Source organism: Cynara cardunculus, assembly GCF_001531365.2.
Source record: "Cynara cardunculus var. scolymus isolate 2C chromosome LG 11, CcrdV1, whole genome shotgun sequence".
NCBI lineage: Eukaryota > Viridiplantae > Streptophyta > Magnoliopsida > Asterales > Asteraceae > Cynara > Cynara cardunculus.
In genome coordinates this window covers 5,882,616-5,909,220 of record NC_037538.1, presented here as the reverse complement: position 1 = coordinate 5,909,220, position 26,605 = coordinate 5,882,616, and the positions used below count along the sequence as shown (strand labels likewise).

Here is a 26,605-nt window from a genome sequence, read left to right as displayed (position 1 = left end):
CTGGACCAGCCTGTCATAACCAGTTTTTATTTGGTTCGTTTTTCAACTGTACAAAATTATTCAAAAATTACCCCTCCTCTTCTCCCAATTTGTTGATTTTGTTCTTCTTTTAATTCTTTTTTTCATCCTTTCAAGATTCAAATACACGTTTTTATTCAAAGTTCTAGCATTGCACAAATACCATCCAATGCAAATTAAGCCGACATGGTTGGGTCGGAACAGGATTGGGGTCAACCCAACCCGATGAGGCCAATGAATATTAAATAATATACGTATTAATTAATCATATTAAGTGAAAACAAGTTAACGGTCTCACCCAACAAGCAAGACAAATTCTCGCCCATGCGTCCAAGGCTATGACTGCTTACGGATCTCCTTCACATTTCACTATTTCAACTTCAACCTCTAATCATTCACACTATTGTTCGGTTCAATGTGATTTCCGAAGAGGCAAGTTGAATCCTTGTAGTCTATATTTCTCTTCCACGATGGTGATCGTTAGGTAATTTTCTATGTTAATAACTTAGGGGCTGTTTGGTAGTTACTGAATGGTTTGGTGCAAGATGATTAAGATGTCCTTATGATATAATGCAAAATGAGATATGGTTGTTTGGTAATTGTTTATAATGAAATTAGGGCTCTAGATGATTCAAGGTGGCCCAAGATACAAAATCATTTAGAATGTTTTAGAACTATTAAGAGCCATTTTGCCAAACAAAAAACTCGTCTTAACGATTCAGATATTGTCTCTTAATTAAACTGTTAAAGAGGTAAACAAACAGTCTCGTAGTTGCTTGTTTTTTAAGAGTTTTGTCTTCTTTTCTTTTTGCAATTAAATTGATTTGTCATTAATGTACCAAACATTAGATATTAACCCGTCAACCCAACCCGTAGTGTTGAGATTTTTTCTAATTTGTCGTAATTGTGTTGAGTTGTTCAAATGTGCAACCCGCCTAACCCATGTGCATCCCACCTACAATGTTCGATTATTGGTTAATTTTATACGAATACTTAGCATCTTAGTTTTTTACTTATGTGACAAACTCGTTTACATAGAAAATAATATATGTGAACTCTTTATAAGATTTTAAATCGTGTGTTATCTGGGCACCCAAATACGAGGAAGGGTGTAGTAAGTGACAATCAATCAATATAGATTGATCCGAAATTTCAATGGACTCAATCGATCTTTTTTTTGTTGTGGATTCGAAGTATTTTTTTCCTTCCAATATTAATAAATTTTATCATGATTTTTAAGTTGATACGAATGTTATTTGAACAATTTGTTGTTTCGAGCTTAAAGTGTCACAAATGGCATGTGTTGATCCTTGTACTATTAAGATGGTGGAGCAAACTTCATCAAACATCAGTTGAGGAGTCCCCAACTGTATGTTTTGAGATCTTAAGTCATAATTCTACCATAATCCATGAAAAAATTAACATGTTGGATAGACCTGACAAGGACCGACAAAAATTTAAGTGAAAAAGTTTGTAACAACTCATCCCACATGAATAAAAAAAAATAGATCATAAATTACTTATAAGTCTCAAGTTGTGGGTTGCAAATAACTTCAACCATGATTTTAAGTTGATTTTGAGGTTGTTGAACAGGAACACTGTGTAGGAGGTTGGTGTTACACCTTCAACCCTTAACTTTGACTTTAACTGACATTCTTGTTATCATTTGTATAGTAGTGAAAACTGAAGTAAAATGTTGTTAGAAAATTAAATATTCAATCTAAATTAATGGTCAATAAGAAAAATAATTATCTTTTTAGAGTGGATATGTGAAACAATTACTCTATTAAAAGGGCATATCAAGCCTTATCTGATTATTAACTTCTTACAAAACTTGAATCACTGAAGAGCAAAGCGAAGAACACGACTCTTGGTGAGGTTATAGTAGTAAGAGTGCCCTTCTATCTATAGATAACTTTATCTCAAGCCAAGATTCAATAAGGTACCAAAACAGATACAATGAAGGTTTTTTTTATTGTTTTTGTAACATGCGTTGATTGTTGACCCTTCAAAATTCTCATATGTAATAAAATACATAGAAAACAATAAAAACCGACAAGATTAAAATAATATTATATAATAACTATAGAAACCAAATACATTACCCTTTGCCTCGTATCCCTTTTTATACTAACTTATATATGTTATTGTGGTCAGTATTTTTCCTTTTAAAAGCTGTATATCAAACATAAATGTTTTTGCTTAAAGAATAAAAATTTGGCGTCGTTGTAAATAAGAAAAAGAATTGAAAAGTATATAACCATTGATTATAAAAATATTTTGTCAATTAAAAAAAACATTAATTGACATTAAAGGGGTGTTTGCTTGATTTTTTATTAAGATTTACATGGATAAAAATGTCTCTTGAATTTTTCTATCTATATGCATTGGGAAGATTTTCATGTGAAAGAGTTTTTCTGTAGACGTAAGGAGCGTGTTTTTTTGGTTGCGAAGACATTTTCAGAAAAAACTTGATTTTCTGTATAAAGTTTCCCCTAAAATTTTACTGAATAAGCAATTTTTTATATTATTAAGTCACTACTAAACAATCGTAAATAGCTGATCAAATAAGTTGTGCGTGTGATTAAGTTTTTCAAGGTGTTAAGAAACATGTCTTGACATATATGGATTGTGTTCCGGTGAGAAAGAAAGTTATGGTCAAAAGCATGAGAAGAGATTTTCACCTTTGGATTAGTTTCTAATTGAATATCTAATATTAATAAGGTGCATAAAGATATATCAGATCAATTCCCTTCTAAAATGCAATTAATAAATGAACATAAAATTAAAAATAATTAAAAAAATTAAGATTTCTTCTTTATCTTTATCAGCAAAACCTCATTTCTCACACAAATTTTCGCCAAAATATATTTGGGTTAGAAATAGAAATAAAATTTTGCTTGCCTGTGGCGAAGGAAAGCTAGAAGAAAAATAGGAGATACGAATACGTAGGAGTTATGTGGGTGAATCGATGGCTTCCGTGTAAACGTAAGCCAAACCCAACTCATACGCACACAGTCTTCCTTTAAAGCCTTCTTTCCTCCATGGGCCATCCACCGAATCCCCTAACCTTCTAATCTATCCCCCCCTCTCTCTCTACATACGGTTTCTCATTCAATCGGAATATACCTTTCATCCACCGTCAAAAATTAGGTATGCTCTCTCCTTTTCAATTCTGTAATCGACCGATCACTCGTTTTGTTGTTAAATTTTGATGAATTGTTTAGATTGTTATCGTATCATACTTCATTTCTCCCGTTTTCAATCAATTTCTGATATTTACGTTTGTTTTCTTAAACACGGTAATCTTGTCTGACCGATTATGTAATTTGATCGGGTGTTTTTGAGACGGAGGAATTGACGATCTTCAATGATGTGAAGTATATTAAGCCGATGTTTTAAGGAAGTAATAGTTCTGGTAGAAGATGATGACTTTTAGGAATTGTGATAAGGAGGTTATCATCTACAATTTGACCTCGCAGGTAGTTCAGCTGTAGGTAAATATAACGAGTTGATAACCGTATTTGGAAGAAGGGGATGTTCGATTTTAGTTTATTATATGAGTCCGAGGCAGAGATTGCAGTGAGGTAGATGTTGGTTGGAAGTGCTTTGGAGGTTTAGATGTGTCTTGGTTAGTGAAAAGTTGAAGAGAACGCATATCTGTGTTCTTCTAAGCATGTTGATGAAAGGTAGTGTTTTTGACACTGGTGAAAGCTTATGTCTAGGCAGAATCTTTTAGATATCTATGTTGGGCTTTTGACTAATTTTGCTCTTATGCTCTGCTGGGGTTTTAGATGGTGCGAAAAGCTGTGTTTTACTTGTGTTCATCCCGTCTTTAAGCAGCATGGAGAAGGGGAGACTAGAAATGGAAGGCTGGAAGAGCAATGGGCTGTGGTTTAGGGCCTCAAACTGTTTCCCCTCTTTTCCTTTATTTTCTTTTGCACCTGGGGTAGCTGTAAAACTTAACAATTCGATTGTACTTGAAAAGAAATCATGCTTTGAACACCTATACCCTAATGATAGCTACAGTTGCTAGAAGTTGCTCATATGACATCAGGATAGTAGATCTAGTAATCTGCTGCTGATTTCTCAGGCTGGTAAAAAACTTGTTCTATGCCTTAATTTTTCTGTAGTTATAACTTTTTGTTAATGTTTATCACTTGTTTCAAATAAAAAAGATTCATTGAGTTTTAGCCAGCAAATTGCTAATGCAAGTAATGTAACACAATCTAGTTTAAATATCTTGAGGAAGAATGGTGATAGTATGGAAATTCTATCCAATCATTTACTGGCTACACACATATCCTTATTATTGCTATAAAGGGCCACATGTGGTTGATTTAACAGAAGTTTTGAAAAACTTCTGGCTAAATCACTTATCCACAAGTGTTTAATGGGTTTTCAATTTCTTTCAAACTTATGCATTTTTTACCTCTTTCACTATGCTTCGTTTAGTGTGACAAGAATCTCCAAGGTTTAATATCTTCTATAAGGTTGACTGGTTGAGGCAGTGATGATGTCATATATGCCCTGGTTTCTTTCTGTGTGTCGTATTAATGCAATTATCTATGTATCAATAGTGTTCATGCATTCAATATCGTTTGCATACATGAATGTATTGGTCGTGTTGATGCCATCTTTGATTGTTTTCTTTGTTGTCAAGGGGTTCTTCTATCGGCTTCTTACACTTTGAAAATTTGTTGACCACAGTTAGAAATTGTCATCGTGATATCTGGCGATCGGGATAGGTATGGGGCATCGGCATCTTTTCAGCCCATCCTACATGCTGGAGACTGAGAATGATCAGAGCTGGAACTTGACAGAGAATCCTTACATGCATACCGGTAGCCAACTCTTAGTTCAATTCCTCAGAAATATTCTTTTGAAGGCTACTGACTCGATAAATATGTAAAAAAATTATTAGTCACTTCTTATTTCTGATTTGCAGCAAGAAGTGGGACAGGTGAAAGCAGTTCTCTTGTGTATCCAGCAGATAATATGTCGATTGATGGAGCACAGTATACTTCACACTGTAATCAGGCTCCAATGTCAAGTGGATATTCTTCATTAGCTCACAATCTGCAGGTCCCAAATTATCAGCAAGATGTTGCTGGCCCATCAGATCTCTCTATGCATACATCTTCTGCTGGAGGATTCTATATAGCTCCTGAAGATTATAGGAATCAAGCATCTTCGTCCAATTACAATGGGAATCCCTTTAATGAAGAAGATTTATTTGATATTAGGGTGGGTAATGGAAGAGGTCAGTATAAGCGTAAAAGCCCGGGTGTTCCAGATGGCTGTGAGAGAGACGGGGCAAATGGATATAATGATGCTGGAAGTTCTTCTGATGTCGCTATGCTCACTGAACCTTGGCAAGAACCTCCAAGCACAAATTTTCTTCGCACACCTTGGGATTACCATACAACAAACCCTGATCACAGAGGTAACAGTCTCTCAATTGGTGGGGAAAGTTCTCTCAGGAATGTGCGAAGCAGGGCTGCATTTGACTTGGAAACTAACTCTGCAAGGACTCATTTGGCAAATAATTTGTCACGCGAATATCATACAACTAGCCGGCCCATGGATATTTCACCCTCCGTAGATCTCCTGGGCCAGAGTTCAAACGGTCTGACAAGGGAGTGGAATCCAACTCGTATGTCTTTTGCTGCCCATGGTAAGGTTTTATGCACAGATCATTACAAAGTATCACCAGAATTTGTTTCTTCAAGTAACAAAAACAAAATTCCTTCTGTAAATTGCAGACAGCAACTCCATTGATTGTGAATTAAACCCCTTTCTCGTTGGAAGCAGTAATCCTAGTTCTTTGGTAGAGATTGGACAACAGAATAACAATCCATTAACAAGAAGCAATCATGTCCTTCAAAATTTCCAGGGCCTCTCAGTGCAATCTGTTAGAGGAGTTCGAAGTAGCTATAGTCAGAGGCCTGCCTCAACTTTCAGGGCATCTTCAAGCAACTTGCGGTTGGGGCATTCAGTAGCAACAGATGAAGGGTTGCAGTTAGCCACCAACAATTATACTTCCCGGCATCCGAGGCCTTCATCCACTATAGGCTGGCATACGAGTGACAGGAGTGGACGAGCAAGGATGTCAAGCGAGAGACACCGGTCTCTTTCTGGGGTGAATTTCCATGATCGACCAGCACCTGAGGTATGTTCAGACTTATGTTTCAGAAGACCTTGGTTCTTTCACAAGTATGCAAACCCCTGCATCTTGGAACTGGTTGGTGTTTGTCATAATTTTATGTAGGTTGGTCCCATCACATATTGCTTCTTCTTCTTCTTCTTCTTCTTCTTCACAATAACGCCTTGTTTTGTTTGATCAAGTTGTTGAAACACTCTTTTTGGGTAGGTCATTTTAAGAGAACATTTCCTTCTTGCCCACTGCCTTCCAGATTAATATCATACTTCCTATTCAGATTTGGTGCCACCTTTCTCTATAAACATAAATTTCACTTGTATATGTTACTGTATTCCTTTATACATCATCCTAGTTTGTTGAGTCAAAAACATTGTGCAATAACCAATAACAAACCCAACGTACCCTAAGGACATGTGCCTTACGGTTATGAGTGTGACTCATTGTAGCATTGATATCCATAAAGCTAGGAGTGTCCCTTTGGGGCATGTGGTTTGAATTCGAATGAATGTGTTTAATTGCAGGGTCTTATGATTGTGGATCGATCAGCGTTCTATGGATCCAGAAATCCATTTGATCAGCATCGGGACATGAGACTTGACATCGATGACATGAGCTACGAGGTTGGCAAGTTTCCATCTTATTTTATTCTTCTTTTCCTCACTGTCTAACGAACGGAGATAACAGGACCTCCTTGCACTTGGGGAAAGGATTGGAAGTGTCGGCACTGGATTGCCTGAGCATCTTATCTCAAAGTGCGTGCAGGAATCAATTTACTGTTCTTCAGACCAAATACAAGAGGAAGGAACCTGTGTAATCTGCCTGGTGAGATTACACTTGACCGCTTCTTAAGTTATACTAAAAAGTTTCTCAATGATTGAAATATTCCCATCATATTCACTTTAGTTATTTGCATTCACACACAGTGTGACATCTTGGTACTCACCCTCCATTTTTATGTTTCACTTTTCTTCGGAGGGAGGGGGGGATGATGCGAGTATTATTGCGTAGTTACCAGATTTTATGAAGAAAAATCCATCTTTGGAATTATGCCACTTGTTGATGCATGCTAGTGCATTTAGAATATTTAGTGCTTTAGGTACTTGGGACATGATGGGACTGGATAGAACAAAAACTTCTTGTTGCATGTTTGGCATGACATTAAACTGGAACAGGAAATAGGTGGAACCAAAACCAGGGAGATAGGGCAGGATTACTAAACTACCCATGGCAAGTTAAATACATAAAACCTTTCAAAAATCTTTTACCCGGCTACCTTGTTGGGAAATCTGGGTTTTGTGGTTATAAAGACTTGGATAAATTCTTGGATCGTAAATTGGAAGTCACTTTCCAAATACTATATTTTGCCATTTTATATGCCTTATCTACAACAGATTCTCCGAAATTTTTATAAAATGGAGGATGGAACTTTAGAATCTCTAAAACAAAAATACATTCAACTCCAACAAATTCTCTATTTTGGAGATGACAACAGTGATTATATTATTAAAATATTCCTTTCATCTAATAAAATATTATTTTTTTCTCTAAATATTATTTTCAAAGTTTTCTGTTGGTGAAAATATATTAGATAATATTTTTCTCTCATTGTAATCAATTTTGGGTGTTCTCCAAATTTGGAGATTTTTACACTCTCTTCTACTTTCTCCAAAATGGAGAAAGGATTTGGAGAATCTGCTGGAGCAAAAAACATGCCCAAAATCCCCAAAATCTATATTTTCTCCATTTTGGGGAATCCATTGTAGATGCTGTCAGAACCTTTGGTCAGAAGGATCAGAGAGTCCAAAGACTCTGAACAACACTTGGAGAAATTTCCAGTAAGTTCAGGAACAATTTCAAAAAGGTTTCCGACCTTCTGAAATTCGTCCAGCCCCCCGCCTTATGTTGATCTAAGGTGATAGAGGCAACATTAGTGAGTTTGCACTTCGCACCTCTTAAGTCCTAACTCACGTTGTTTTATTACCTTATTGATCTCAAGTGAATCACACTTACCAAAATTGATTGATGACACTAAAATCACCAACATAACTCACTCCCACCTGTCCCCGCCATGTACCAAACATACCCTATAGGCACTATCTGAATTTCACAACCCTCCATCCTGCACTACCATTGGTGGAAATTTTCTACATTTACAATTGGTCCTAGGATCCTTATTATGTCTTGCAAATTTTCACAGCACATTCATGGAAAAATGACTGCAAAAAATCGATAATGCAGGAACCTTGCATCCTAACTGTAGTTCATAATCCAAATTAGGCTCCATATCTGTCACATGTTTGCTTTCACTTTTGGACAAATAAATATCGATGGTATATCTGTTCGATTTGATTTGCAGGAAGAATATGCAAACATGGATGATATCGGGATGTTAAAAGCTTGTGGGCATGATTTCCATGTTGGGTGCATTAGAAAATGGTTGTCAATGAAGAACTTGTGTCCCATCTGCAAAGCAGAACCCACGAAACAGAATTAAGTTGCAATCTATCTATCCATCCATCTATCTATCTGTATGTGGTTTACTTAATTCCATTATTGTAAATACATGTATAAAAATTCAAGAATCTCCTCGAAATCGAGGAAAAACGGTCCTGAATAATCTGGTCAACATTCTGCATCCCATGGTGGTGTATCCCTCGTAAATTACTGGGACCGTTTATGTATATATGTTAGTCGCTAATACAAATTATATCGACTTCAGAATCTTGGTTGTGCTTTTGCATATTGTTTAATCACTAAGGACCCGTTTATCAAATACTTACTGGGTAAGTGTTCACTGCCAAGAGTCACCATCCTCGGTTACCTTATCGGGTAGAATTCTCATCAAAATGGATTGTTGGTAGACATTTTTTACCCGGTAAGCAGGAAAGAGTCTTCTCTCTCACTTACCGGGTGAGATTCTCACTCACCCATTATGGTAAATGATAAGCAATAAACTCTTAACTGGTAAGTGTGTGGATGCACTTTAAAGTTTGATCTGCAGTAAAGTGTATCCAACAGTTTAAATGCTTTACATTAATAAATACTAGAAAAACTTTGGCATGTCAGCAACAACTTCAAAAGGAGACCAAAAAGGAACTTATAATTTATTTATTATGAGGACCTAATCTATGTGCAATTGCCACAATCAAAATTCCATTAAAGAATTAGCAAATCCCCCCTCCAACTACATACTTATTCACATCAACCCCATATACACCAATTTATTTACATTTTGGTCCAACTTCATTTGGGCATTTGCACCTCTACATATTTGTCAAATGAGAATTCTGCAGATTCGACATCAATTTTATACTGATCAATTGTCAGAGAACCATCGTTCACATCTACGGCTACACTACTGGTGCTAACAAGTGAATCAAACGGTTTCTCCGGTTTGAAAAGTGCGTCATGGAACTGGGATCGTTGAGACGAGTGGTTGCTGGTGCTGGTAGACGTTTGGTGAGATGGTGTGCTAGGCCTAGTGGAAACTGGGGTTGTGGAGTTGGAATTGCAGTTTAGTTTCACTTGCTTCTTCGCATTCTGGTGCCATTTGTGCAGCGCCTTAACCACTTGGTCGTTGAATATGGTGGGTTTCATGGTCGAACCCATTTGTGTCACTAGAGCATAGAGAGGTAAAGTCACATAGCTGCACAAAATCAGTACAAAGAGCCTGCAAATTCTTGAAACAATCAGCAACAGAAGCTCTTGAATCGAATTCATCAAGAAAGTCTAGTGTGATCACTCACCCCATTGAAACCTTGATGCCAAAGTCTGCTTTGTTCTTATGGAAGCATGATTTCGGCCCATATTCATACTGCAAGCACCAAAAGTGTATATATAGGAAGAAGAAAAAAAAGATGTTTAGAGGCAAAAGTTGACGAATCTTGAGTTAAAACAGTCGAAGATTCGTGGGTTTACCGCAGACCATGCAAAGAAAGCCAACTGAAATGCATTCTGCAGAAGAACGAAGAAAACTTCAAAATCAGAGTCCAGAAAAGATGTTTAATTCTACGAGATGGTTAGGAATACGAACCTGAAAGAGGACGAAATGGATGAGATAGAGGAGGAGTTGCGGGCAGTTGAACCAGAAGAGGTTGTCGGTTGGCTGAACCAATGGTGTACCCTTGACTACTGCTCCTCTTTCTTGAATCCTCAATCCCATATTGGTTATGATCACCTGTAGCTTTGTCCCAACTAAAAGGACAATCTGCACAAACCAAGTGTTAGATCAATCATTTTCGATGCTTTTGGAAGAAGTCGAGAGTAATCAAGGGAAAATATATGTATACTTACTATCAAGGGGATAAAGGGTAGCCACAGATAAGATCTCCAGCCTTCCCATAACAGAAAAAAAGTTGAAGACAGATTAATTCTGGTAAAAGAATCATATTTTATGAACTTTGAAGGATTTAAAAAGGCCCAGGATGTTCTTACTGTTGGTGCTAAAGAGTAGAAACAGCACTGCAAGAAACCAGATTGGGGGGCTGTTGAAAAGATTCAAGATTCAGAAACCAGTTTCAAGAACAAATCATGCTCAAGTTACGAACAAAAACAAGAATCTCACCTGATTCCGACGACAAGTTTGAAGTCCTCTTCGAGTGATCTTTTTATGTACTTCTGGAAATTGAAATTTGCGTGGTTATTTGGTGCTAAATGTGCCTGAACAAAACAAGGAATCCGTGGTTTATTTTCAGGTACTCATAATTTTCTAGTCATAGAATCTTGATGAAGAATCGAGCAGTCTTTTACCATGATAAATCCATGGCGAAGAGTCATATAATCGACCTTTGGGACCGACTTCACTAACTGTCTTGTGAATCCCACCTGTGAAAAAGCTTAAAAAGATTAGCCATGGCTGGGAGGAACTCAACAAACAACTTATTTCGGATGTACATACCATCCAAATAAAGATGGGTGACCGGCTCCATACACTCAAGTGCCGTTGGCCAAAGGTTGTGTCCCTCGCGAGCCTAAACCTCTCTGGATCTTCAAGAACGAAAAAGAAAAGATTCAAACCCAGTTGAAAACGAACCAAAAAGAGGTCATTAAAGAGCATACCATGTGTATATTGGTACTCAGTCGTCTGTGTTTCCATCTCCCATGTCTTCCATTCTTTCATCTACGCAAACAAGAAGTTAATCTTAATAGAACGATAGCCATTTATGAGCCCAAGACCGAGAAGAACAGCTGTACCTTGGCTCGACCGAAAGCCAGTGTGATTATAGAACAAACGACATGAAAAACAGCCAACGAGAAGATGAACATATGGAGCTCATGGAGGGCATCACTTGATAAAAATGGAACCTTTCCCTACAAAAAAGACCAAAGCTGTTCAAGAAAACCAAGATTTATTTAGTAAAATGGTGTAAAGACTCCTTGATCACATCTATTCACCTGTTCTTTGCATCTATCACCGGAACTAGCAGCAGAAAGAACACGTCGAGGAGCTGTGACGTTGGAGGCAAACAACGACAGAAATCTTCGATGAATAATTTCTTCACCATTTGCACCATGATGACCATCCATTTCTTCAATGTCCTTTTTACTGCATGGAAGCCAAGTTTCTCCAAGAGTTTTCGATATGCAAATATCAGTTATAGTCGATTTCCCCACTGTTAGCAGCAACGAGATGAACCCTAATAGCATAAGCTCGGATTTGATCTTTTCGAGTGCTTCATATAATGTCTTTTTGTTATTCTTTGTCAACCACTGCAAATCAAGCAAACGGGTTATTAGTTAATGAATTATTTTCCATTTTTAGAAAGATCGATCAGGCAACTAAAGCGAACATTTTTTGAACCCACAAGTCCACAATCACTGGTTCGATCAGAAGACACAAAGATTAGTGATAAAAGGGTTCATTCCAACCTTTCCAATTAAGTGAATAACATGTTCCATGAGAATCGATATGGTAACGAGGACTAAACAAACAGCAGCCACCGCCCATGTCGGTGTCTTCTCCAACGTCCGAATCCCTTCAGCCATTGATGTTATAGTAATCTTCAAGATTTCATGAGATCTTCGATCAATGCATGCAACAATGGCAATTTTGATACGTTTGAAACAGCCTGGTTAAATGCACACACACACATATATCTATATATATATATGTATGTATATGTAGTCATGTATGGTAGATGTGTGTTTCTGTATTGTAGACATTAGTTTTTATGATGATGACAAAATAAGATACATCAAGTTTGAATTTGACTAAGAAGCATTTCAAAAGGTCAATTCTTTGATCACAATGCAAGATACTTTTGGTTGATGGAATTCATTTTTTCATGATTCCTTCCATTAACTTCTACCATTTCTTTTTATGATTCCTTCTATCATTTGTGATTGTGATGTTGATATAAATTAATGATCGCTAAAAACATGACAAGAATAACGTATTATTTGGTTATTATACGATGATTTGTTTTGCTAAAGTATTGTAACCGATGTAATTATAAAAGTACTACTATATGATTGATAATATATGCAAAAAAAATGGGTCTGGTCAAGACCGGTTGAAATCAAATGTTTTAGAATCACTTAGTATATCTGAGCACGTAAATAGGGTCGGGAATGAAGCCTTAAGGCTACAGGGAATTGAGATTTTAGTGTCCTTGATGAGATCGGTGAGTTATGCATGAATTAGAACATGTAATGATTAGTTAAACGTCATTTTAGTTATGGTAAGAGAAAGTAATGTTTGTTGGTAACATTGTAGTGCAAAAAGAATGAAGCAAAACAAATTATAAATGGGTTAATATGGATGTTTAGATCATTGATTCCACATAATAGTTTGTGCGATGAAAGCGAGTCTGAAAGTGACTCAAGGAAGTCGTGTATGTGAGCTCAAGAAGAAGAATGATGCATGTGAGTACGGAATTGGTAAAAACAAATCAATTTAGGTAGTCCTTTGTGGTTCTGGTGGCAACTAGATCAACACGTTATTGCTGCAATTGCAAGAGGAGCCTCCATTGAAATTCACTATGAATCTTTTGGGGCCAATTATGAGATTTATGGACACTATTTAATACAAATAAGTATAAAAAAAGAAATTTTAAATATATATATATATATATATATATATATTCGAACCACTCTTGGTCATATTTCTTTTTATCGAGGAATATTTATTTTTGAAGCCGCTACCAACAGGTATGATCCCCCCCAGAACAACGTTTTAGACGAAGCCATACAAGGATTTTGGCATCGCTTTTGTAATTTTATGCTACTAGCGGAAATTGGGTCACGATGCTCACACAGAAGGTTGTGTTGATCACACAAGGTGAGTGGGATTAGCTGAGTCACTCATGCGTAACACAAGGTACTTGTGTACTTGTCATGTTCAGATATTAATTGTAGGTACTGCAGTCATTATACTTGATAGATTCAAATGTGAGATAGTGTACTAAGTATTGACTATTATCTATTGATTATTTGCCCATGTTTTGGTTGCAGATGAATGATCGGTGTGAGAATGAGAGTTTTTTTTTTTATTAACCTGGATATCCGACCCGCTATGAGAGCCGACTAATCCTAGAGCTACCACCTGCTTTGCAGATAGCCCGCCATATTTGAATCTCCGTGGTCACAAGGGGATTTTTATTCCTCATTGGATTTGAACTTAGGACCTCCTGTTACTTTTGACCTTTGAGAATGAGAGTTAAGATGAGAAACGTAAGAAGACATATGAACCCTTGACCATCTTTGATCTCAAACCCACCTATGAATCGCGCTTGATGTGGGGATTGATCTGGTGCATCTCATCTTGATGTATCTCGTCCTGATGTGCATCCACAAATGAAGATCATTTCTTACGTTTTTTTACCTTAATTGTCCTCGTTGGAATCCAATCCTTTGGTTGCATGCATGCAATGGTTTAAAATATTAATGTGTAGCGTACATTTAGAATTACACGATTAGTAAATTCATGATTTTACATTTATATTAAGTCCCCGTACTCAAATAAATCATAATTGCATCTCGAATACCATCTTTATATGTGAAATTTGTTAATGAAATGTTCGTATGAAACCATAAACCCATTGAAGTAAACCTAACTAATAATGTGTATCTTAAGACATGTTCAGGCAGTACAAATAAAGAAAATGTCTACATTAGTTTGTTGGATAGTGCTGAAGTTTTATATCAGTACGCTACGTTCCAATTCAAGAAATGTTTAGATACACTTTGTTTCAGTTGTGTATGTATGTCTTAAGTGTTCCATCATGAATCATTATAAGATTATTATATTGAACATTCAATATTTATGAATCCGAAAGTCGTCACAAGTTTAGAAATTAAAGCATCTTCAACAGATTATCTATACTTATTCGATAAAATAAGTATAGATGATGACTCTTGCTAGTGAGCATTTACTCCGTAAACATTTGATAAACCCTTATTCTTGTAAAGTAAACTGTCGACCCATGTTAATTAACAGATCAGCCCATCAAATCGGTGATTGGGCTTTTAGAAATAAACTTCTACTAGGCCCATTTAGAACAGCCCAAACCCGAAATGAAAGATCACACGATGTGCATGGTAACATTGGCGTTACAAAAACGTTGTAAAAGCGAGTTGAGTTGCCATGCCATTCGACTCATGATTGTTTCGTGATTACTTTTTCTATTTTCAAATCAAAATCAATTTAGAAAAACACGAATCTCGAAACAAAAGATGTTCTAATAAAAAAACGATATATATTGTTTTTCGATACATGATTGGTACTTTAACCACTACCATATCTTACTTATACTTAAATTTCGTTCAATAAATCCCAATATTCATTACTTTCATATATAACAATCAACTATTCATTCAACATATATAGCAATGGATTCAAATATTAAAAATTAGAGATATAACGACCGAGACAAGTTTCAACATGACATATCTTTGTTTGATATGATTAATACTATAAAAAGTTTTATTAGCAAAGCACTATAATTTATATGTTCGTCTGTATAAATTATATATACATATATATATGTGTGTATATATATATATATATATATATATATTTGATTAAATTGGCTAATTGCACTCATGTAGTGAATGATGAATCCCACAATCGAACACAAGTATGCATTGCGGCCTAATTAGGATTTCCACATTCAAGGGTTGAAGTTTGTTCCAATCCAACTACGAACGAATCTTTAATGTCTTTAACGTGTTATTCTGGTTTTTTATTTAAAAAAAACGGTTTATCGATTTGAATAATTAAACTGATGACTTTTTACAGTATCTAGAAGTTATATGTTAAATTCAAATTTTAGTGTCATCCAATCATTTCATTTTCAGACATAATCTTAACTTCTTAGTATTAAGTTTGGGTTTTATATTTATGTATTATTTAATATAAATTATAATAAATAATTTATAGATCTTAAATTAAATTGAAAACAAATTTGTTTTTACGGATATATATTTTCGTAAAAAACATAAAATACTTTAAAACGTAAGAATGGTTGGTGGGGCGGCTGTCTTGGCGTCTATCTAATCATTTCAAGAACCTCCCAAATCAACTACTAATTATATTTTTCAATTTTCATATAATTTTCTCCACTCACTCCAATTATCAATCTTTTTATATTAATTTTAAATTTAATAAAAAATACAAATTTAAAACATAATTGCTTAAACGTATAAGCAATGTATTTACAATGTTCACTTATTTTAATTATATATATATAAAGTTATATCTTAAAAAAAATATTTTAATATATGTTGTATTTGTTTTCGGTAGTAAACGAGGTATTAGATAAATGACTCTTTAAGTGTGATTTTAAGTATAAATATCTCACTTAGTACTATTTATTGATGCATAGTACTTAAAATTCAATATTACAAGTAAATTGTGCGTAAATACAACTTATTAAAGCTCCATGTTTGAATTCGTGTAATTAATTACGGATAAACATAATCAAATAAAAGATAAACATCTCATTTTAAAATAAAATATAATTAGGATAATTATGAATTTCTAACAAAATAATTAATTATTTAAAAAAATTATATTATTAAATCAAATATGAATTACTTTGTTATTGAACCTAAATTAAATTACATTAAAAATTGAATTAAAAAATTATACTACAAATGAGAAATTTTAAATAGTTAATTTGATACTAATATCGATATATTTTTGTTAAATGTTTATGATATCTTCAAATTTATACTTTATTCAAAAATAAAAATATTGTCGCATTTTCAAAATTACATAAGACCATATTATAATATCAACTGAGATAAAAAAATAAAATAAAATATTAAAATCAAGATGTATCTTATTGCATTGTACGAGTACCCTTTATTTTAAAAAAAACAAAGGTAGTCCATGACATAAATTAGTGATAGATAATCGGATATGGAAATCGAAAAATTAGTTGTTTAATATTTATTTTAACAAATATTCCCCATTTAAATAATGGAGGAGAGGACCACAAAGTCAAAGAAATAGACCAAATGGACAAGCTTTGCATGCTTGTAATTTTCATTTGCACTTGCAAAGACTCCTCTATATAAAGAAGGTTAGATGCTAGACATACTTGCTCATAAGTACAACCTTATAAAGCATACACATTATGGCAACCCACAAGCCACTTTCCCACCTATGCTTCATCTTTCTCTTCTTCCTCCACTTCTTTTCTGGTATTTTTACATCTGTTTTTACATATCGTGTGTACTGTTATAACGTTTATTAGATGGTCTTTTCTGAAACCGTAGCAGTTTATATAATCCACAGTTAGTACTTATAAGTATGGTTTATGACGTATACTGTTTTTTGAAGGTAATGGTGAAATTCGATTGAATTACTACTCGCAAAGTTGTCCAAATGCTGAAGAAATTGTGAAACAACAAGTTATAAGTTTGTACAATGAACATGGAAATACAGCTGTTTCTTGGATAAGAACTCTCTTTCATGATTGCATGGTTAAGGTACAACCTTTTTATGCATGATTTTATATATGATTCCCAAATTTCATTACCATCAATGTTTTGAAGTTGAGAATTTGCTTGCCATTTGTGTTGCATGGCTAGAAACAATGTACCACATATGATGCATAAGTTACAAGTCACCAATGCAAGAAACATTTGAAATTTTCCTTTTTTTTCAAATGAATAGTCATGTGATGCATCGATATTATTGGAGACCATCCATGGGATACAATCAGAAAAGACATCATCAAGAAATGTGGGAATGAGAAACTTCAAGTACATCAACAAAATTAAAGATGCTCTCGAGGCTTCATGCCCTATGACTGTTTCGTGTGCTGATATTATTGCTCTTGCTGCTAGAGACGGTGTCGTCATGGTATGTCACTATGCTGCATCTTTAATTTCTTTCTAAATACATAGTTTATGTGTAGGAACCTGTTCTTTTTTATATGGGTTCTCTTAAGAAGGTTACATATGCAACTGTTTATGTGTTGATTTGGTTTTGTTATGTAGTTAGGAGGACCTCGTATCGACATGAAAACTGGACGAAAAGATAGCAAGGGAAGTCACGCTGCGGAAATTGATTCCTTCATCCCTAACCATAACGATACCACGTTGTTTGTCCTTTCACGCTTTCAATCTGTAGGGATTGATGTTGAAGGAACAGTTGCTCTCTTAGGTAAGATTATTGTTTTTTATCTGTCTACATTTTATTTATATGTTCAAATATGAATCAACCTAAAGAAAGGACAAAAATTTGGAATATAACTTTAAAATCATAAAAAATAGTTGAAAATGTTTTAAAATACCATTTACATAACTATTGAAAACTTATAATCCATGCAGGTGCTCACTCAGTAGGTAGGGTCCATTGTCTCAACATTGTCGACAGACTCTATCCAACAGTTGATCCAACTTTAGACCCGAGTTACGCCGAGTATCTCAAGCGTCGTTGTCCCCATCAACAACCGGACCCGAATGCAGTGGAATATGCAAGGAATGACCTACAAACGCCAATGATCTTAGATAACATGTACTACAGGAACATCATGAATAATAAGGGACTCCTTGTAGTTGATCAACAACTTGTTTCAAACCCGGCCACATCTCCATTTGTCGAGAAGATGGCAGCCGATAACAGTTATTTTCATGATCAATTTTCTAAAGCTCTTCTCACTTTGTCTGAGAACAATCCTGTAAGCGAAGAGGAAGGCGAGGTACGAAGAGATTGTCGTTTTGTGAACCATAATTAAAACTTGCCCGAAAATGTGTAATTTCTTGAGTTTTGTTGCTTTACAGGTGACATATCTAAGGTTATGTCACCAGCATAAAAGAATAATCCTGTAACATTATAAATTATTCGATGGCTTAAACATGCTTGTAAAATATTTATCAATTAAGGTGTATGTTATTTATGAATCACTCATAAAAAAAAAAAGCCAACTTCTTTTTGTTAATCGTCGGTGTTCAGCCAACTTATGCGTAACTCGACTAATCTTAGGGGCGATGGAGAACATCCAGGAAAATCGCCAATGGCCTTGCAGGTAGGGGTGTAAATGATTCAAGCTTTTAAGAAGCTACTCAAGCTCAAGCTCCAGGCTCCAACTTAATAATTTTCGAACTCAAGTCGATCTCGAATACAAAATAGAACTCGTTTAACTTAATGACCCGAACTTTATAACACTAATGTTTGACTCGAATCGTTCGAAACTCGATTCTGTTTTCCGAGTTGAGTAGAGTCGAGCCAAGCCATTCGTGCATACCCTTTTTCGAGCCAAACATGCTCATATATTTATTAATCATACAATATATTTTTAATCATTCGTGCATACCTTTTTTCAAGCCAATAAACGAGTTAACCGACTGCAAATTGAACCCAAAAAAAATATTCAAGCTCGAGCCCTACATTGAAAAAGTTAATCAAGCTCGAGTCGAGTTCAAATATATGATCGTTTTTTGAGCCCGACTCGATTAACCTAATACTCAACTCGACTCGTATATATTCCCACTTACAAGATTCGAACCAATATGTTTAATAAAAATCCTCTAAAACTAAAGTTTCAGTGAAATAAATCTATATTTTTCGTTTTGACAAATAACTAAAAATCTTTGACCCACAATTATTCTCCGATTTCCTTTTATTTTAAATGAGACAAATATTTTAAACGAAATAAATCCAATCCATAATTCTAATAAAAATAATAATAAAATTTCAGAAATATCAACACCGACTAAAATCCGTTGGAAAATGGATTGGCTGAAAGGACTTCTGCAAGAAAAATAGCTTAATTATAATTATTTAGTTTGGAATTTAATATGTCGACAAAGGTCAAACTTAGATTTGACTTTATGTAACTGACGGTGCCGTTAGATTTATAGTTGTCCGATTAAAGTTGACGGATTCATAAATTTTAAACCAAAATAAAAAATGAAATTCTAATAATATAAATATGGCATAGTCATGAATCCAAGTTCGAGCCTTGCGAGAGGAGTGTTGGCGACATTTAAGTGAGACCATGTTTAGTCTCCAAATTTGCCGGGGATTAGTCGGGCTTTGGCCCGGACACCCTTACAAAAAAAAAAAAAAAACATGGTATTGTTTTTTTTTTATCAATATACACACGTGGTTTTATTTTTATAGTATACACACAATTCTTTTTATGACTACAACATGGTATTCTTTAATACATATATGTATATACTAAAGATGAGTTGTAATGATTTCTTTTATTTTCGGTTTACGATAAAATTTTATATCACGTTGTATTGTATGAGTACACAACTAAAAAGATAAAGTAACACTGGAAGTAATACTTACAAATTTAAAATCAATGAAGTATAGTAGTGACGTGTATGAGGTTAAACGGATATATTTTTGTATAAATAATGATTCTATTATGTAGCACAAACAATATGAGACAACACTTCAAATCTAATTGCGACTTATGAGAGTTCAGTCTTGTTGGGAAAACTCTCCCAACTTGGCCGATTTAAGACAATTTCTTGGCATCTACTTCCATTTTGGTCGAATTGTAGCACATGACTAGTCTGCCTCAACTCGAGAATGTTTGTTTAAAGAGAACAGGTTGAGATGTCAAATTTAATCATAATCAGACTTGTGTGTCAACTATCCACTAATTTAATCCTCTCTGTCTTCATTCACATCATTAAGTTCTACGATTGGACTTCTTTCCCTTGTCATCATCTTCAGAGGATGAGATCAAGAAGGTGTACAGGTTATAACCATCTATTTATATATATATATATATATATATATATATATATATATATAATGAAAATAACAAGCAAATCATTTTGATCAATTATATAAAAAAAAGTTCATATTATGTGCTTATTTGATTAATTACTTGTTTTGACTTATAATATAAAGCAAACTGATTCAATCATTTTATCAAACTGACGAAGGATCATGTGAGAATGAGAGTTTAGGTGAGAAGCATAAGAAAAAATCTAAATCTTAATTATTGTTAATCTCAAACTCAACCATGAATCGCACTTGATACAGGAATTGATCTAGTGCATCTCATTCTAATATGCATCCAAGGATGGAGATCATTTCCAACGCTTCTCATATTAACTCTCTTTCTCATCAGAACTCAACCCTTATCAAACTTATGACACAAATTTAACTTTTTGTTGGATCTAATTTGATTTGCTTTTGTTTTAGGAATGAACGGATCTACTTAAAAAAAGTAATTTTAGTTGTTAACTTAATTTTGATGATCAGTGTAAAATCAATGACACAATAAATACGATCCATCTAATAAGGTTTTAGTTACAATTAGGTCAAAACTAACTGAAATTGACAATTGCTCATCTGATCATAATAATTGCACATTTAAATTATATTTACTACAAATATAAAAGGAATGGGCTAAATGCACCAATTACATTGCTAAATTCATATTTATCTACTAATTTCCTTTTATATATTATCATCAATGCTCATTTTATCTTATACATTTTAATATATGATTTAATCTGTTTCTGACATTAAAAAAAAATATAAATGACATTATATTTATTTATTTTTTTTAATTTACTGTAAATGGAATAACGTTATGGAGATGAGGCTTGAAGTTAAAGGTAAAAATGTAGAAGGAAAGTTTCCTTTACATCGTAAAATCACGTTAGGTTGACACGTGTCCTCCAAACCACCCACTTGTCTCCTTTGGATTCCATCTCTTCATCAGTCACGCCTCAACTATTCGTTGTTCTTTTCCATGCAAATGTTTCTTTCTCTCTCTCTCTCTCTCATCTCCACAATCTTTTGCTGTTCTCTCGTGATTGATTCAATTCATCGCTGTCTAATCTATTCCACACCAACATTTCTCCATGGCTATTCCTCTGATCTAGCACACAAAATCATGCCTTCTTCAATTTCCGGCAAAAACACCCTTTTTTCTCTGTTATGCTGCCTGCTGTTCCTCTGTTTTTCCGGCAATGTGGTCACCGGAACCACCTCCTTTGATTTCCAAACACTTGCCCTCAGCAACTTGAAGTTCTTGGGCGATGCCCATTTGTTCAACAACAGTGTCAGACTCACTCGGGATCTCCTTGTCCCCAACTCCGGCGCCGGCAGGGTTTTATACAACAAACCCATCAGATTCCGGCAACCTGGGAACCCAACTCCGGCGAGTTTCAATACATACTTTTCGTTTTCGATTGCTAATTTAAACCCGGATTCGATTGGAGGTGGAATGGCTTTTATCATATCGCCCAACGATGAAGCGGTTGGAGATGCTGGTGGATATCTGGGTATTCCCACCGGTGCCGTTGCTGTTGAATTTGATACTCTAATGGACTTCGAATTCAAAGATATTAATGGGAACCATGTGGGTTTGGATCTGGGTTCTATGGTTTCTTCTCAAGTTGCCGATTTGGACTCCGTCAACGTTAATTTACGAAGTGGCGATGTGGTCAACTCGTGGATCGATTATGCCGGTTCAACTCAGCAACTCAACATCTCTATCTCATACAGCAACACAAAACCCAAGTCACCCATCTTATCAATCACCATGAATCTCAATCAATACGTGGACGACTTTATGTTTGTCGGGTTTTCCGGGTCAACTCAGGGAAGTACTGAAGTTCACTCACTTGAATGGTGGAGTTTCAGCTCATCTTTTGATGACCCAGATACAAAACCCGGTCCAAACTCACCACCACCAACCACCACCTTCATGAATCCCACCGCTAACACGGTGAACTCATCACAGCCGTCCACGTCGCCAACAGAATCAAACTCAACCAATCCAACGGCCCATACAACACAAAAACAGAGCAAATGCCATAACCAATTATGCAAGCAAGGTGCAGGGGCCGTGGCGGGTGTGGTGACAGCAGGTGCATTCTTCTTAGCATTATGTGCAATCTTGCTTATATGGGTTTACTCCAAGAAATTCAAAAAATCCAAAAAACCAGAGCTTTTTGCTACTGATATCTTCAAAACCCCTAAAGAATTCTCATACAAAGAGCTTAGGTTAGCAACAAATTGCTTTGACCCGACCCGGGTGATCGGGAATGGAGCATTTGGGACCGTTTATAAAGGGATATTGTCAGACTCAGGGGATGTTGTGGCTGTGAAGAGGTGTAGTCACAGTGATGATCAAGGAAAAGCCGAGTTTTTATCGGAGTTATCTATCATTGGAACACTTAGGCATCGGAATCTTCTGAGATTACAAGGTTGGTGTCATGAAAAAGGTGAGATTATGCTTGTTTACGACTTAATGCCAAATGGGTCACTTGATAAAGCACTTTTCGAATCAAGGTTCACATTACCATGGGCTCATAGAAGAAAGATTTTGATGGGAGTGGCCTCAGCTTTAGCTTATTTGCATCAAGAATGTGAGAACCAAGTGATTCATAGAGATGTCAAAGCTAGTAACATTATGTTGGATGAAGCATTCAATGCTAAATTGGGCGATTTTGGTTTGGCCCGAGAAATTGAGCAAAATAAGTCGCCGGACCCCACTGTGGCCGCCGGGACAATGGGGTACTTGGCGCCGGAGTATCTATTAACCGGCCGGGCAAGTGAAAAGACGGATGTTTATAGCTTTGGTGCGGTGGTGCTAGAGGTGGCTAGTGGCCGTCGGCCTATCGAGAAGGAGGCGACTGGGGTGGGGATTAATGGACAGAAAAGCAGTTTGGTAGATTGGGCATGGGGTTTGCACCGGGAAGGGCGGTTGTTGGACGTGGCCGATCCACGGTTGTGCGGGGAGTTTGAGGACGCGGAGATGAGGAAGGTGTTGTTAGTTGGGTTGGTATGTTCGCACCCGGACCCAGCGGTTCGGCCCACAATGCGGAATGTGGTTCAGATGCTTGTGGGTGAGGCTGTGGTGCCTGTGGTTCCAAGGGTTAAACCCTCATTAAGCTTTAGCACATCAGATTTGCTATTGAATTTGCAAGATAGTGTGTCTGATATGAATGAGATGATCATAACCCTCTCCACCTCTTCCTCATCAGAACACAGCTTCCATGGTGATCATGGGTTGGAGCTGGCTTGACCCGACCCGACCCAGAGAATTGTGACCCATGTGGGTCTTACAAATTTTGTTTTTATTCCAACTCTACAGAGTGTATTTACTTGATTTGTTGATTTTTAGGATGTGACGCAACCACACAATAATGACAACATGGAGGGAAGTATAGGGGGGAGTGAGTCATTTTTGGAAGTTAGTGGGGCCTCATCATAACTTGTTGCACTTTGGATATAGACAAAGTGTGGAGGTCATTTTCATGGAAAATTTGTAGGAAGATGGTTTGTGAAGGAACCCAAAAGGTCAAAAAGTAAGAACAGTATGGGAGTTTGATTAGATGTTTGGTAAAGTATACTGTCACAAATATATGATTTTTATTCATCATTAACCCTCTATGTTTTGTTATTTTTCATTTCTATAACCTTCTTTATCCACACCAGTGTCATGGTCAGCCCCAGCAGGGTTCACCGGTGCCATGGTTAGCCCCATGAGGGTTAGCCATATGGTCGGAACCATAGTCATGGCCGATGGTCACTTATGCCTAGTGTCATGATAAGCTTTAAACACTCACTACCGATAAAAAACAAAGTAACTTTATCAATAAAGAGTTTAAGACCAGATAAACCCTACGGTTGTAAATGTAACTATACAACCTCACTGTCATGATAGAGAATCAGGATACCCTTATATGCCAACGTCGCACAACCATGGCTATCCCATGTTGCGGATGCAATAGAATAATAGTTGTCATAAGCGTAAAAGCAAACAAGCTCAGTATAGACACGTGACGTAAGGTAAGGATTGATACGACTAAAGTCTTATAGTTGACATATATAAGCTCGTTATGATTTATTAGGAGTAAAGTTTGGGTTTAGCATTAAAAATTATAGAAGATGAACTAATAATCTTAAAACGATTCTTCTTGTTCACTAAAATAATGCCACATGAAAAGAAGATAATCTAATCAAATTGAAAAGATATTCCCAAATAAGTTAAATTGGGTTTCAAAAGTTGTCTTTTTAGTCTTTCACGTCATGTACTCACGGTCACCGTCTACCGTGTTAGATAGGTTTATGAGGTTTTTTTTTATCGTCATTATAAAAACGTATTTTAAGAAATCATACACAATTTTTTGTATTTGGACGGAAAATTGATTATTAACAATTGTAATTGGTCCCATATGGAACCGGTCTCCAAAAAACACTAACATAATTATTATTTCTGTGAATTATTAGTTTTATATTTTAATTGGGGAGGCTTTACTTTTGAAACAATTCAACTCTCATCTCATGATGAGGCACATGATGAACCTCATATATCTCAAAGTCAGAAAACCACAAGTTCCATATTCCTGTCATCGAATAATTTATTATTTAAATTATTATTATTATTTTATATATATATATATATATATATATATATATATAAATAAATGTGTGTGTGTATGTGTGAGAGATTGTGTACACACGGCTGCACATGTCCATCGCTGGATTTTATAACGCATGGATGATAAAACGTAAAATAAGATTCAAATGCTATAATGAGTGGTGGTGTAAATGAATCAAGTAAGTAGGTTATTTGAGTTCGATTGGAAAAGATAATATAATGTTTGAGTTTGAGTTTGAGTTTGAATTTGAATAAAGAGTTGTTTGTTTACCTCTTAATAGTTTTATTAAAAGATATTATCTGAATCATTAAGAAGTGAATCTTGTTTGACAAAAAAAAAGTTTGTTTCTTAATGGTTCTAAAAGTCTCTGAATGATTTTGTATCATAAGTCTCCCTTAACCATTAAATGTCCTGATTTCATTGTAAACAATTACCAAATAATTATATTTCATTTTGCACTATATCATGAAAGTCTCTTAATCATTCTGCACCAAACTATTCAGCAACTGAAAAAAACAACCCCTAACTTCTTCAATGTAGGGCTCGAATCGAGCTCGGATATTTTTTGATTTATCGAGTTCGAGCTCAGTGTTCGTTTATAGGCTTGAACTTGTGATCGATTAACTTGATTGTTTATTGACTCGAGGTTGTTAATTTATATACTTTTATTATATGATTTATGCACATAAGAGCATTTTGGCTAAAAAAAAGTGTACGCTCGAATGACTCGTCTCGACTCAAAAACTTTAATCGACTTTTCAAACGATCTGAGTCGAACATTGGTGTTATGACGTTCGGTTCATTAAGTTTAACGAGTTATAGTTTATGTTTAAGATCGAATCGAGCTTGAAATAAACGTTGAGTGGCTTATTAAAAGTTTAACTCTACACCCCTAATAATGGATATAATCTTTTTATTCAATAATTTTAGAAAATCGAAATAATTGTTTAGTCAAATGTTTGATTTTAATTCTATAAGTTCAATAACTTAATCGTTAAACAATGCATAGTTGTTTGATTACAACTTAATAACAAGCCGTGACTTAATTCACTCAATCATCCCGACTCATCTTTATCCAATCAGCCAAGATTTTTTTCATGATTATATAAAACACTTAAAAATAATCCAACCATCGTGCACCAATTAATGAATTAACAATAATACATCGACAATAATATGAGGAGATAAGGAGTCTTGTTTCTATTTAACTGAAGTGATTGAACTTTGATAATATTCAGTTACTAATTCGCAGTGTCGATGAAATGTCATTGTTTCAGATTGTTTTTATTTAACGAATATATTTCAGATTGGTTAATAAAAACAAAACCCATTTTAAAAAATATAAAATGTGCCACGTATTATTTATTTACAATTAATTTATGAAAAAAATAGGAGTTGATTCAAGGAATGATGCACAAGTCCCACAAATATATATTCTTTTTGTCCCCGATGCCTAAAAGATGAAACAAATCTCTAATTACAAACAAACAAATAAATCGTAACTAGTTGTTACAATTCAAGAATATTATATCCTAATCGTGTCATGTACTGTATTGAAAATTGGGTATTATTGTATATTTTTTAAATTTATGGGGGTGCATT

The 26,605-nt window shown here is 35.2% G+C and overlaps 2 protein-coding genes across 4 annotated transcripts; both read left to right on the top strand.

Moving 5' to 3' along the window:
• The first annotated feature begins 2,986 nt into the window (after positions 1-2,986).
• On the top strand, positions 2,987-8,898 carry LOC112521677 (uncharacterized RING finger protein P4H10.07). Its single transcript, XM_025130668.1, has 7 exons — positions 2,987-3,171; positions 4,729-4,862; positions 4,967-5,695; positions 5,784-6,190; positions 6,703-6,801; positions 6,866-7,003; positions 8,538-8,898. The coding sequence occupies exons 2-7, from the start codon at positions 4,769-4,771 to the stop codon at positions 8,673-8,675; spliced, it is 1,605 nt and encodes a 534-aa protein (XP_024986436.1). The 5' UTR covers positions 2,987-3,171; positions 4,729-4,768; the 3' UTR covers positions 8,676-8,898.
• Positions 8,899-16,727: 7,829 nt separating this feature from the next.
• On the top strand, positions 16,728-23,951 carry LOC112520789 (peroxidase 21). 3 transcript variants are annotated; one of them, XM_025129359.1, is made up of 5 exons: positions 16,728-16,828; positions 16,968-17,116; positions 17,304-17,492; positions 17,630-17,795; positions 17,963-18,528. In XM_025129359.1, the coding sequence occupies exons 1-5, from the start codon at positions 16,762-16,764 to the stop codon at positions 18,367-18,369; spliced, it is 978 nt and encodes a 325-aa protein (XP_024985127.1). In that variant the 5' UTR covers positions 16,728-16,761; the 3' UTR covers positions 18,370-18,528. The 3 variants fall into 3 exon arrangements, with proteins under 3 accessions (XP_024985127.1, XP_024985126.1, XP_024985125.1); XM_025129358.1 differs by lacking the exons at positions 16,968-17,116; positions 17,304-17,492; positions 17,630-17,795; positions 17,963-18,528 and adding an exon at positions 21,588-23,951 and having other exon boundaries at positions 16,734-16,829; XM_025129357.1 differs by lacking the exons at positions 16,728-16,828; positions 16,968-17,116; positions 17,304-17,492; positions 17,630-17,795; positions 17,963-18,528 and adding an exon at positions 21,455-23,951.
• The last annotated feature ends 2,654 nt before the right edge of the window (positions 23,952-26,605 follow it).